General features: G+C 29.8%; 1 protein-coding gene across 1 annotated transcript; it reads right to left on the reverse strand.

Moving 5' to 3' along the window:
- Positions 1-953: 953 nt before the first annotated feature.
- Positions 954-12,641, reverse strand: LOC119683131 (insulin-like receptor). Its single transcript, XM_038096742.1, has 10 exons — positions 11,566-12,641; positions 8,273-8,575; positions 5,635-5,878; positions 5,433-5,580; positions 4,897-5,105; positions 4,637-4,823; positions 4,348-4,564; positions 4,208-4,295; positions 3,976-4,147; positions 954-1,581 (listed from the first exon to the last, which is right to left on the reverse strand). Exons 1-10 carry the CDS (start codon positions 12,055-12,057, stop codon positions 1,068-1,070), a joined length of 2,574 nt encoding a protein of 857 aa, XP_037952670.1. The 5' UTR covers positions 12,058-12,641; the 3' UTR covers positions 954-1,067.
- Positions 12,642-14,169: the final 1,528 nt, after the last annotated feature.

A 14,169-nucleotide genomic window follows, 5' to 3' on the forward strand; every position in this document is an offset into this window, starting at 1 on the left:
TACCTCAATTTACAATGAATTTACTTGAATTCGCACACGGTCCTAACTTACATTTGATTTAAAATATTTTACTCAATTATATGTTTTCGCACGAATTAGATTTCAAAAAACTCTCCTTAAATTAGTTTCTATACAACAATTAATTCAGCAATTATTGTCGGTAATAAAGCATTCAAACTATTCATTATCTTCCACGAAATAGGGAAGATTTTACTTATCTGAATTCGCACTCTGAGTTAAGTTATCCTTAAATAATCGACTTTGCTGACTTATACGGCGTTTACATTGTGTGATTAAAAGCAAATTAAAGCCGAGTTTTCAACCGAGTTTCAAGTACTGACTTGTTAATCTCAGATTTTCCATGCAAAAGTTGATCTCCTTTTGGTCGAGATTAATTTTAAATCTTTTTCGAAATGATGATCATTTACGTGTGCAATTTTGCAAATGGCTTAATATCGTAGATTTTTTTACGATCTTAGAATAATTGGAAAAGAAATCTCAAAATCTATTCAAAACAAACATTAAAAATTTGAAAATGCCGAAGTAAGTTTTTAATAAATATGTTTAATAATAGTTTTGTAGATAATTATAACTAAAATTTGTTAAATTATTGTTATAAAACTATTTATCAAATTTATATTATAACTTTTTTATACAAAATTGTAATTGAATGCTTTATTTTTAGAAATTTATGAAACACACGAATCAAAACACAGCAAGAAAAACGTCAAAATTAATTTCCAATGTATAATGTAAACGGTTGAGATTAAAAATGCAGATCAACCTAATCTCGTTCTCTTAATCTTACAATGTAAACGTAGTATTAATTCATAATTAAGGTAGCTTTGAGACTTGAGCTATAGTTATGACGTATATAATGTTTATTTATCAGTGTTTATTTTTTTAATATCAAATACATATTTTTTAAATATCAATATAACATTAATGAGTCATTTAAAACATAAAAACATTATTATATACTAATTAGGAAATGGTGAAGTAAAATCATTTGAGCTAGTGCAAAAATGTTACTAGATAATGATGTTATCATCATTATTATCCACAAATCAGTACAATTTTAATTGCTTAAAGAAATTAGCTAAACTTTTGCTAACAGTTTCAGCTAATATAGAACTAGTCGGTCCACAGGCATTTCTCAAACCCTCCACACAAGCACGTACAGATACGCGATATGTTACTTCCGGTTGCAGACCAGTCAAAATGTATGAGTGATAATTGCCAGCTACGGAAAAGCCTTCGTAATATTCTTGTGGCTTGCAAGAGTTCTCCAATTGATGCTGCACCGTGGCAAAGGGTAAATTGCAGATAGGTAATGGCTTCATTATAAGGTAGTCCGCAATTCCAGTGTCTTGTTCAGCAAGTGATTTTAATTCCAATTCACGGCTATAGTTAAGCAGGCGCTCTGTTCCAAGTTTGGCGTTCATCTTATCATTGATATCTGCACTTTTGGATGATGTACTATTTTGGGTAGCATTTACTGGTAAGATTTCATTTAACTCTTCTGTGGTGTTCTTTGGTTTCTTTATGCAGAATGATTTGTTTGTGCCAGTACTGGCTCGACTATAAAAAATTAAAAGGAAATAAAGCATGCATCTATTGGCTTTAAGCTTTAGAAAGATATTTGTGTGAATTACTTTAAATTGTATTATAACATTCAGATTCAAAGGAAAATTAATAAAGTTTCTTTGCTTGAAAAAAAGTTTCAATAAAGTGTGAAAAAAATATTATTATTTGTGAAAATAATAGTTACTACAAACAATGTTGCCAGCGGAGACAGATTAAGTATCGGAGACAGATTAAGCTCGTTAGTTTTCTTAAAGAAATTTAATTATATTAAGGAGTGTATACCAAAGTAACTTCGAGGTTTATGATATTGACTATGATATTCTTTTCATAGTCTTAGAGTGCTTCTCTCAGTCCTACTTCCTCAATTAATTAGTATTACTTGTACTATTTGACTCTTAGTTCATAGTGGGCGTAATGAATGATATATGTACTTTTTCTTAGTACAGTTTTTGAACAAAAATTTTATTTATTGAAAATCAACTTTAATCAACTATATTATTGGCTATACTTCTCTGATTTATCAGTGAAAAACTTGGTCAATTGAATTTTAGCGGCCATTCGGTTAATTAATTGTTTACCATTAAGAGAGTTTCGCAGAAACGTAAAACAAATGGTAGGCAGATAGTGCAAGGTCCGGTGAATACCGTGGATGCACCACCGGGTTTTGTTCCGAGTCATCAAAAATGTGTCTGTTGGCAAATAACTCCTTTTAACTCCACTGAACACTCAATATAACCTTGTAAACCATCAATCCAGGTTTTGAAGTTATTTATGGCAGGTCATCGACGTTTGTCCATGATCGTCTGGATTAAATTATTTTAAATTTAATCGCACCGAAATGATTTGATTTCTTTACGTTTTACGACGTGTGCGAGTTAGGGTAAGTTAATGCTAAACCAAATGGGAGATTTTTTAGGATTTTTTGCACTGCACACATTTAGCCATTTATCAACACGTATAGACACATCAATACATTATCGGCACAACTTAGAATTTCCCTCATTTAGAACGCAACTTAGCCTAACTCGCACAGTGGTTGTTATTAATGGTACCCTAACATCGAACGACTGTAGCCTGCTCTTTTTAAAATTTATTAAACTATCATGTGGTTGTTTCACCAGTCTTTGACATCGCAGTTCCTGGAACGGAATCATGCAATCTATGTTACTTCTAGATCTTGTGTTTACTCATAATATTGTCGCTATAAACTGCAAAAATGTTTCAATATGTTTAAGAGTAGTTTCACTTTAACAAAGCATTATATGGTGTATTTTTTTATATACTTCACGCATTTTCATATCAATGCAAATTTTTACATAAGCAACAAATTACACAAAAAAAAAATATACCTCGAAATATCACCTTTCAAATTGAAAGGTTATTATGTTTGTTTAACATAATCGAATTAGTGCTGCTAGATATTTGGGTATTAAGACCATCTAGTGCTCAAAATAGCGAACACTTTTAGGTCGTGTGCGAGTTAGGCTAAGTTGCGTTCTAAATGAGGGAAATTCTAAGTTGTGGCGATAATGTAGTGATGTGTCGATACATGTTGATAAATGGCTAAATGTGTGCAGTGCAAAAAATCCCAAAAAATCTCCCATTTGGTTTAGCATCAACTTAGCCTAACTCGCACACGTCCTTAATATTATCGAATATTACTTCCATTTATGCATCAGTGCGTGGCATTTACGTGCGAGTTCAATGTTTTGTTGAAGTTCCTATAATAATAAGGTGTTCTTTCATAAATACATACAATACTTTATTTGATTTAAGTAATAGCACATTCATACTGTCTTATTTAGGCGGATTTAGTCATTCTAGCTTCTAATGACGATGATTTGCCATACAAAGTGCTTTCATATAAATGAGCTTATTATCAATAAATCAGCTCATTAAAGGTGAAAAATGTCAAATGCAATTCTTAAAAATAAATTTCCCACAAGGGAAATTACCAAGATTTGAAATATGTGTCATGTGTTTTATATTTAAAGTGTAAACAAACAATACCTGAGTTGTAAACAAAGGCATTAAGGAAGTAAGTATTTAATTAATATATATGTATTTAATTTTTTGTGTGTGATATATTATTGAGGTTTATAAAAGTTTATAAAACTGCAATCAGCTACATGAATGAGCTAATTATAATGTGAAGGTTCACTTATTAATATAAATGAGCATGCATGTAAATGCCTTTACAGACCCCTTTAAGCACTTTGCACATAGGCACCTTATAGAAGAAACAGATAGCACGAGAAGACTAGTAATACAAACCTCACTGAGCAGTGCTGTTGCAGTGAAATAAAAATATATTACTTTTGATTATGATGAGTATAAGAAATATTAAATAGGTTTACGAAAAGTTGTGGTAAAATGTTTTTTACTTACGAAACGTAGACAAAATTTGATAGAGCTTCATCGTAAGTTAATTCATTTTTATTGTAGAAATTTTCTTCATTTGGAACTGCACCACTGTTTTCGGTATCCAAATTCATGCAAATGCAATCTGGTGCTTTAGGTTTTGACTTAATAGATGCAGTGAAATTCTTAACAGTTTCACCTAATATAAGAAAAATTATGTAAAATTTTTAAACTCTTAATGTCGGTTAATGTCGGTTACCAAGAATTTTTTCCTTTACTTTTTCATAGTATATCATATATTTGTTAATAACTCCATTGGGATTTTTGGGTGGCCACCAATGTAGTACCTAAGAATTATTTAAGTTCAATTAAGATTACAACTTGTGGCTCATAACTCACCAATTCAGTTGTTGTTAAGGAATGATAGAATATGACGCCCACTGGTCCCGGTGTACTTGGTAATGTGCGAAAGTATTGTATTTTTGAATAAGCCTCAATTTGCCAATGAAACTCAATAATACTCAACGTTTTTACAAAATATGCATATTGTGTGTAAGGTTTTAAATTTTTTATAACATGCCTAATATTTCTATTGATTGTCACATCCGTGTTCCAACTGTAAAAGACAAAAACAAAAAATGCATCTTAGTTAGTTCAACCATATTTTTAGCAGTTAATTCGAACTCACTGATCACGCCCACAACCATGTCGCCCATCATACATACTGACATTCCTCACCGGTGCCTCTTTGTAATAGTGCACATAACCTAAAAGAACATTCATGTCTTCTACTGAACGGATATCAACTTTTATCCGCGCTGCAGTGGCGTTGAAGTCTTCCACAGTTGCGTTTAAGACCTGTACTCCTTCGCCGCCTATGAAGTGAAAGAATAATTACAATAACACAAGGCATGAACGTTGGTTAGCTAGTGTGTTTATTAGACTTACATACAATACGTTCTCCATTGGAGTTTGGAGATGAATGTTGTATGGTAATCTTCTGCTCCTGTTTTAATGATGATTTTAATTGGAGAATTTTTTCAAAGCATAAGCGTGGATTTAGGTGAATGTAGATAAAGCCTTTGAGGATAGCAACTTTTTGATTGTGAGACCAAATATTTTCCATGTGAATGTTGTTAACGATGTAAAGCGCATAGCTGAAAAAATAAACGCTTTATTAAAACGCTTTATTCGGAATGTCAACTACAAAAATAATGAATAAATATGATTGACGATAATAAAAATAAAATTATAAAAAAATAATAAAAAAAAAGAGAAAAATAGTACAAAAGAAATATAGTGTATAGCACGATTTGCGATTAGAAGTAACACGAAAGTTATCATTTTATCTTATAAGTATTTTCCTAAGTGAAAGCTTATTACATATTGTATGATAACAATTCCTTCGGTACCTCATATGATTTTTAAGTGATTTTTTTTTAAATTTATTTAAAATAAATACGAACAGTATACCATCCACTTACTGATTGTCTATGAGTACATTCCCTCCGATGCTATGAAGATTACGTAGAAAACTTAGCGAGACTATCTGTGGAGAATGGGTTACTTTCAAGTAACCTGTAATTTCCTTTAAATTCATAAATACTTCTTCTAAATGGTTTACAATCTTGCCTGTGAGATATTTAAAAATTAGTTAGAGATCAAAGTGCTTAATTTCTTACTTACTTTTAGTTTCACTTAATTGAATCGTTAGAGAGCCATGTAGTGTTTTACAGTCTCGTAAGGTTTCCAACCCCTCAACGGTTTCGACTACATAATTTCCTGTGCAATTCAATGTACAACTACGTTGACCATTCGATGTTTTTATTTCTTGATAGTTTTTTGGACAGTTTTTTGTACAAATACCGGCAAATGGGATCATTCCCTTTGAACGGCAGTCATCGCTTCCTATACACAAACGTTTGTTGAACTAACCAAAAAACAAAAAATTTAAAAAAATATGAGTTTTGAGAAAACGGTTGGTTCTTTTTTTTAATTTTGTTTTAGAGATATAAATTAAGTACTATGTAGTTAAGAATTGAATATATGTATACAAAAAATATGTACTAAGCACATACTATAATATATGTGTATATGAATATATAATAATAGTAATAATATAATAATAGTATGTGTAAATATATTATTACGTTAAAGCTAGTTGAATCAGTGCACTTGAGCACTTTTACTCTCTATGAACTGCGAGATTTCTTCATAACATCTCTCAACGCCTTCACTGCATTATTGTTTATCATTTCATCAGACTAAGCAATACTTGACAAGACTAAGATCTGAATGCCTCCCTGAGGAGCCTGTAACTATTCTGAGATTCGATAACGCGGTGTTGATGTCTGTTGTTGTCTGTCAGTTTTCGTAAATAATTTTAGGGCTCTATCCTTTATGTTAATATATTAATACACAATAATATAATATTTAATAAATAAATAGTGGTATACCAATCATTTGTACTTGGTAAGAGACAAAAACTGTATTGATATATGGCTACATTTTATTCAGGTGGCTTAAGTCTATTTCTTTGACACCAATTAAATGTTTGGAGGGTCAATACAATGAGAGCTATTATTTAAATCCTTATTACCTCATTTCATTTAATACGAATTATCACCGTTGGTAACAATTTTTCATTGTCACACTAAAAACATTAACGTTATTATTCAAATTGATTTATGCTAGCTAAGTCTTATGAAGAGTCGCTTTCATAAGACGACTTCTCATAATGAGAAGAAGTCTTACTCATTGTTGCAGCTTTAATTTGTGACATATTTTTACTTAGTTATTTAGTACTTAATGAGCCTATTTATGCTATCATGAACGTTAGATGAACTTGACGACAACATGAACTGTTAGTTCAGTTTACACTATCATGAATTCTCATGAGCGTAGAATCTGTTTTGTTTTGTGTAAACGAATAAAATGCTTGTGTGAGAGCACAGAAATTGAGAGTATTCAACAATTGAGAGTATTAAAAGGTAAACATAAACATAACATTGTAAATGTATGCGTGTCAAGCTAAAGAAACGCAGCAAATTTCATTGCGTGAAATTCATGAACTCCCATCACACTCTCTCATCAATAAGCAACCGGTTTTCAAGTTTATGTTCATGTTCATGATAGTGTAAATAGGCCCAATGATTGACATTAATAGGTTACAAGAAAACGTAGTGCTTTTAGAAAGCATAAAATATATTGTGTCCGTAAACGATCTATTATCTCGTGCAATGTGTTAAACTGACTTATTTATACATATAACTTTAACATAAAATATAAAAGTAATGAGGCATTATATGAATATAATAACTATTCCACGCACTACTTTTCATTTTTGTATACCTCTAAAACACTTTACACCATAGTGTGGTGAAAAGCACTAGGTACTTGAGCTTTCAAATTTGTCAAGATTTGTCCTGAATAGCAAAAAGATTTTAGCTTGATAAAAATCTTGATTAATTGTTAATACTTGACAAATTTGTGCATAAAATAGGAGAGTAGTACGCTTAAATATGATTATTAAGACATTATTATTGTTACTATTTGAAGGTTTCACAGTGCGAACATAGCAATGTTGGATTACTATAAAATATTGTAGCATATCAAACATTATCTAGTTTTCACAGGATCAGTAACTGAGTAGATCTGAATATAGGTAATAATGCTTATGTTATTATTTTTGCAATTATTGAGCATTTGTAGATGTAGAAAATAAATTGGAGTATATAGTGTATACTTTGTACTATATTGTTCTGCAAGATAATTTCTGTAAGATGATTGGTTTCTGAAAGACAAAAGGTAAAGCACATACGAAAATACGAATCATATTTAGGATGAACCTCAACTTGTTTGGAATCAGAAACAGCAAACTTGATTTAGTATTGTATTTACTGAAAAATAAGGTGATTATTATGATTTCAGTTTAAACATTCTTTAATAGAAATTGAAATGTTAATGAAAATGAGAAGTTGTTGTGGACCAAAAAAATTCAAGCCAATAGAGTTATAAATAGCAGAACTATGTAGATACGAATGACAAGAAGCAGGACATTAATACTATATAAAGGGCAATATAACTTATTAAGTTTTTTCTATACCGTGAATAGCAGTTTTAAGTATCTTAAGGAATATTTTCCTATTAAACAATTCGAAAACAATCATTTAATTTTTGTATAACTCGGTCCCAGATTTTTGATGTGTGAGTAGTTCTAACTAAGAGTTCTTAAAGTTTTTCTGCAAATCAACTCGAAAACTATCAAAATCACGTTATTCCTTTAAATAAAGTAAATTTTCAAACACTTTATTTGTATTCTTACTTGATAATATGGTGGATTACAGGCGTCTGTGCATTTCCCATCTATCATAAAGTTGGCGCACAAGGAACAAGCATTCGTCGAACAATCACTTAAACAGTCGCGACTACAGCAGTTTCCAGTTATTGTACATGCATCGAAACCACATTTTGTTGGACATTCTCTAGAATTATAACTAATATTCCTTAACTTGTTCTGTGGTACTTCAAAGTCCCAACAGTTTGGTTGAAATTCTGCTTCTTCTTCCGTTTCTGGTTTCTTATTCACTAAGATGCAGATTGCACAAAAGCTGGGTGGTTTATTATTCTATATGAAAACGTAAAAAAATAAGTATGTTTTATTATGTTATATTATAATTAAATACAATATAAAATTAAAGTAACATAAAATAAATAATAATTTTTCTTCAAGAAATAATTTCTAATAATTGTATTATTTTTTTATTAGGTTTTTATAGATTTTAGTTATCTAATATAAATATATATTTATATATATATATATAATATAATATATATATTAATGTATATACATTTATGAATTGTGAAATAAAGATTAGAATCAAAGTCTACCACAGTCAGACATTTAGGAATGCAACCTAATCACGGATATCAGTTCTTGAATCTGAATTTCTCAAAAAAAAAAAAAAACAACGAAATACCAAGACAACATCAACAACTCACTTCAGAGAGCAGTTTTTAATAAAGATTAACTCATGTTGTGTGAATAAGAAATTAGGTGTCATTTGCCTTTCTTTTTTGTGATACTTCACGGTTAAGCAAAATTTGAAAACACATTTAAACGGCCAGTCTTTTCAGTGCCGTTTTACTTCTATGAACATGTATACGAGTAGTTATAGTTTTTTATAGTATAAAGATATTTATTACACAATCTATTTTAAATATTTGTAAATTACAATATTTAAATATCTTATAAATGTCGATTTAATTTGGATTCTGATAAACTTTAGTCGTATGAATAGGGTATTAGGATTCGAAGTTACTTCTTTATATGTCAGAATATTATTTAATATTTCTCTATTATCAAATAGTTTCCACCTCTCCATTCTCATTCTATTTGCAAAATTTTTTAAATAACTCATCTACACCTACGAGTATAGTTATTGGAGCTGTTGTTATAATGGATGTCGTTAAATCGCTAATTCTATTATGATTAATCTTGTATTTAGGATCAGATATTGACTGGGTTAACAAGCATTTTAAGCAGGAGTATTATCCCAGACTTTAAATTAAAATTATATACATTATTACTAAATTTGTTTATTTTTCAAATTTGGATTAATTTTATTTTATTTATTTATTATTCATGCATTGAAAAAATTTTTTATTTAAATGTATTAAAAGTTTATTATAGCTTATTAAATATACATAATACTTTATATATTTTATTTAATTTTATGAGAGTAATAATTTTTTTTATTTTTAATTTTTTATTAGGTGAAATTGTTTAAATAATATTAAGCATTATTTAAACTTATGAATATGTGGGTGAAAAGTGTATTTGCGTAGCTTGCAAAGATCTATAAAGCAGATAACATGACAGAAATTATAAAGAAGTATTTATGGGTTAGGGTATGAATAGGTAATGGAAGTGTTTAGGAGTAAGAATGAATTAAGAACTAGCGGATCTAAGTCTCGAAGCCAGTTGTCTAGTTCTACGAGTAAGTGCCATTCGCACTTTCCAAAAGGTACTACATTATCATTAGCAATTAGGTGATAATTCGCGATTAAAAACTTTGACGTAACTAGGGACCATAAGTGTGGTTGTTATTGCTGTTGCAGTATTAGTCAGGGGAGATCTTGAAAAATCACTTCGAGGGGTGGTGAAGCTCACCTGGTCGTCGAGATTGACGACTGGCTCCGGGACATAGATCCGGCCTTTTTTGAAACCTTAGGTGTAGGTGTGTTGACGTCATTATATTTTTTAAACGAATAATAGATTTATAGGCTTATAAATTTATTTTCACTATTTTTGTTGATAATGAGGGTCTATGATATGGCATGAAGGTCACAGATATGCTATTTATTAGGATGGAGAAGAAAACTTATATTTATTTGTTTTTATTTTTGTGTTTATACACGCTTTCTCAGCAAACGTGATTAAGATAATTGAACTACAAATAATTACAAATATTATGTATTTGTATTTTTTATATATACAGTTGAACTTTTATAACTCGAATTTTATGTAACTCGAACTAAAAAGAGTACAATAGAGTTTTAGAGAGTAAATTACATAACATATTTGCTTCCATAACTAGAACTTCTATAATTCGAATTTCTCTATAACTCGAATAAAAATATTGTCACGTACCAATAGGAATATGGGAAAGTGCATTCTATGAGTCGATTTTTTGTTTTAAGTATGAATCCATTTCGGTGTTAGGGGAAGTCCCTTTTTTCAAGCAAAATGTTTCAACTTTTTGTTTTTTATGTTGCTTCTTTGTACAAATGCCAGTCGCTGGCAAACAGTAGTCAAACGATAGCGCACTGCTTTAAAAAAGCTAGATTTGGCGAATTGTCTACATGGAACGAACAGGACGACATATTCTTCTAGTTTTCTTGAATAACATTGATGAAAACTGTGAATTAATGTAAAAGTAAAGTAAATAAAATAACTTCCAATGCTACTCTTAACGTTTATATTAAGCTTGACAATGAAATGTGTACATTAAGTTTTCTTATAGATGACGATATTATTGAGCATTATAGCTTTGTATATATCTTATTATAGTAGATCCGATTCTAAGCGCAACGGAAAGTGATGATGAGGGTTCGGTGAATGAATTTGTTTATCAACCTTCCAAAAATGAAGTAGAAAATTCTCATTCAAAATTCTTAATTTTTTTTTCTAATGAATGATATTACAAATAATGATCACTTTAAGAGTTTGAATAATCGGAATATCTTTTTACTGAAAATAAGAAAAAAAAATTAAAATCCTAAATCCTAACTGCTGAATGTTTCACTTCACTATAACTTCTGCGATGAATTTGATTTCAAATAAATAAATAAATATCTTGAAATGAAATTCTAATTTCTTTAAAAGTAAAAAATAAATAAATTTATTTTCTAACTCGAAGTCTCTATAAGTCGAACGTTTTCTTTGTAAAATGGTACTTCGAATTATGAAAATTTGATTGTAATTAAATTTATATATTTATATATATATATAATTCATTTTATATTCTATGTGATCATTTAATCTTTTTAATTTATTTAATTAATTATTATTAAATTTATTTGTATGAATTACACATTAAATTTATTAATTCGCACCTTCAGGACGTAATGCTGCTTTGTGTTATTGCCCAATATGTGCAGCCAATTCACTGTGTGCGTATAACAAAGCAAAGGATTCGATTCGATGCGTACGTCGCCGTGCTGTATGCGCAGCAGTGATACCAGACCCAAATTCAATAATTTCAAATTCTCATAAATAATCAAAGCGTATTTGTCGAAAAGCAAATCTTTGCCGCGTATAATAACCAAGTTCGGAAAAAGCGAACGCAAGCTTTCCAAGCCATGTACACGGTACACTAACAAATAATCAGTAATTTCTTCTATATCAGTCGGCGTTATAACAGCTGGTATTTGCACGTTGGTAATGCTAATGTGACCTACAATTATGTTGCATTTGTGCAAGCGTTCGAAATCTTCTGTTTTTTTTATGTCAATCGTATTGCATATGAGCTTTTGCTCATCCATGCGTACCTGAGTCACGAGCATGGAAAACAAATAAAGACATATTAAGCGGAGACGCAGCAGCATTTCTGCGCAGCTCGGATAAATAAAAATGAACAAAGTAAATAAATATTGTCTCAATAGCAAATGCAGAAATGATGATAGCGTCCTTATAGTTTTTTTTTTGTGTATTAATTTTAATTGCAAGTTTTTAATATATTAACACTTTCAGTTATGTTTTGTTTTTATTTGTTGTTTTTTGTTATTATTTGTTGATGCGATGGCGTTTATAAAAACTATGATTAAATTGTGCGTCTTAATTACGTTGACGTTTATGTTTTATATCAATTGAAAGTTTGACCTCTGCCAGCAAATATATTTGGGTTCAATTTTCGTTTAATTTTGTTATTGTTTTCAGTTCACTTATTGTGTAGCCATAAGTTTTGTCATTGTTGTTGTTTTTTATTAAGTTGGATTTACGTTATTTTGACAATTAGCATGTTGATGCTGCTGACGACGTAGCGGTAAGTTGCAATGATGTCAATTGAATAATATCAAATGCAATAACTTTAATTGACAATGTAATAATAAAATTTTTATTAGATTTTTACTATAAAATTTAAATAAAATTTTTCTAATATTTTTTTCTTTCCATAATAGTTATGATTTTCACAGTTGGACCGTTCGATTTTGACTGACCGAAAATCACTCAATTTTTATTGTACGGTTTTAGTCGAGACACGGTTTTTAGTGATTTTTTTATTATTGTTGTTTTTGTTTGCTGTGTATTCTTTCGAAATGTAATTAACTTCGGCAGTAAAGGCTGTTTGAGTGTTCTCATTTCTCGTAATTCTCTTTATTATTTATTTTTTATGTTAAAGTGCGTTTATCTTTTGTTTTTTCCGGCAAAAAGTGGCCAAAATCTGAAATCTATTGCAGTTGTGCATTTGATGTATTTATAGTAAATATTAAAAAATATTAATTATAAACAATATTTATTTATTTATATTTATTTATAAAAAAAATTTAAGATATTTAAATGACAAACTATAAATTAATTAGTTGAAAAATACTTTAATGGTGACGAAAACTATTTCAAGATTATTGTAGTTATTTTAAAATGATAAGTTATTAGCCTTTATGATTAGGAGCGTGGGCGAAGTAGAGGGGTGTAATATAAGCAGTGACGACTGCTCTAAGGTGCGGAGGTGTGCGGTGAACACCCTAATATTATTTGCAAAATGTTAAATAACATAGGTATATAAATTTATTAAGTATCTTTACATCAAGAATTATTATTATTTATTACATTTCCATATAAATATATATTTTTAAAGTTTTAGCAAAAACAATTAAATATAATTGTCTATGAAAATTCAATTAATTTGCTTCTGTTAGCCGCTATACTTGTTAGTTGTGCTCATATATTTGCAGCTCAAATCACAGAACATTTCTATTATATTTCGTCTCTCCCCTTTGTGTGCAAAGAAGTTGGCCGCACATTCATACGTTACATATGAACAAAATAATGTGCGTGTGCTCCCGTTCGTAATATCAGAAATAGAGATTTATATAGTGGGAATTGTATGAGAGTAATTTTCTGTTCTATTCGAATATCAACTGTATGCATACGAATCCAACATGATGATTTGCCAAAGTGGTTGCATGAGCGGCTGAAGTTTGCAGCTCATCTCACCATACATTTCTATCACATTTCGTCTCTCCCCTTTTAACAGCAGCACCCACGAATTTCTGTTCTTATTGTGCGGGGTACTTGTGCGCACATTGCAAGTGGTTTCGATTTTGTTTGATCACTGCACAAACATGTATGTTTCTAAGTACAAACTCTTTTGTTTGAAAAAATTTGGTTTGATGTTACGAGAATTATGTGAAAAGTTTTGTTTCTTCCATATTAATATAATATTAAACTTATATATAAATTATTAATTTAATTTGTTTAATATGTTATTTTGTTAATGAATTGTTAATATAATATTGCGAATATATTGTTGCCTTATATAATATAGTTATTATTAATAAAAGATCTCATATATTTTAATATAAGTGGTACATGTAAAAACAACATTAAAGAAGGGCCGCACACCCTTCCAGATAGGGCACGCGTCGTCACTGAATATAAGGTGGTGGACCCTATTATATATGATGGTTCGATGGCCAAGATATGGGTGGGTATATGTT

Source organism: Teleopsis dalmanni, chromosome 2 (assembly GCF_002237135.1).
Source record: "Teleopsis dalmanni isolate 2A chromosome 2, ASM223713v2, whole genome shotgun sequence".
Taxonomy (NCBI): Eukaryota; Metazoa; Arthropoda; class Insecta; order Diptera; family Diopsidae; genus Teleopsis; species Teleopsis dalmanni.

What these genes read in the sequence shown, in the direction of transcription:
- LOC119683131 (XM_038096742.1), bottom strand. Translation starts at nt 12,057, where the DNA reads ATGCTGCTGCGTCTCCGCTTAATATGTCTTTATTTGTTTTCCATGCTC. An exon ending in CATGGTTGTGGGCGTGATCA is followed by an intron (nt 4,565 to 4,636) that starts GTGAGTTCGAAT and finishes TGTCTTTTACAG; the next exon opens with TTGGAACACGGATGTGACAA. An exon ending in AGTAAAGGAAAAAATTCTTG is followed by an intron (nt 4,148 to 4,207) that starts GTAACCGACATT and finishes TTCTTATATTAG; the next exon opens with GTGAAACTGTTAAGAATTTC.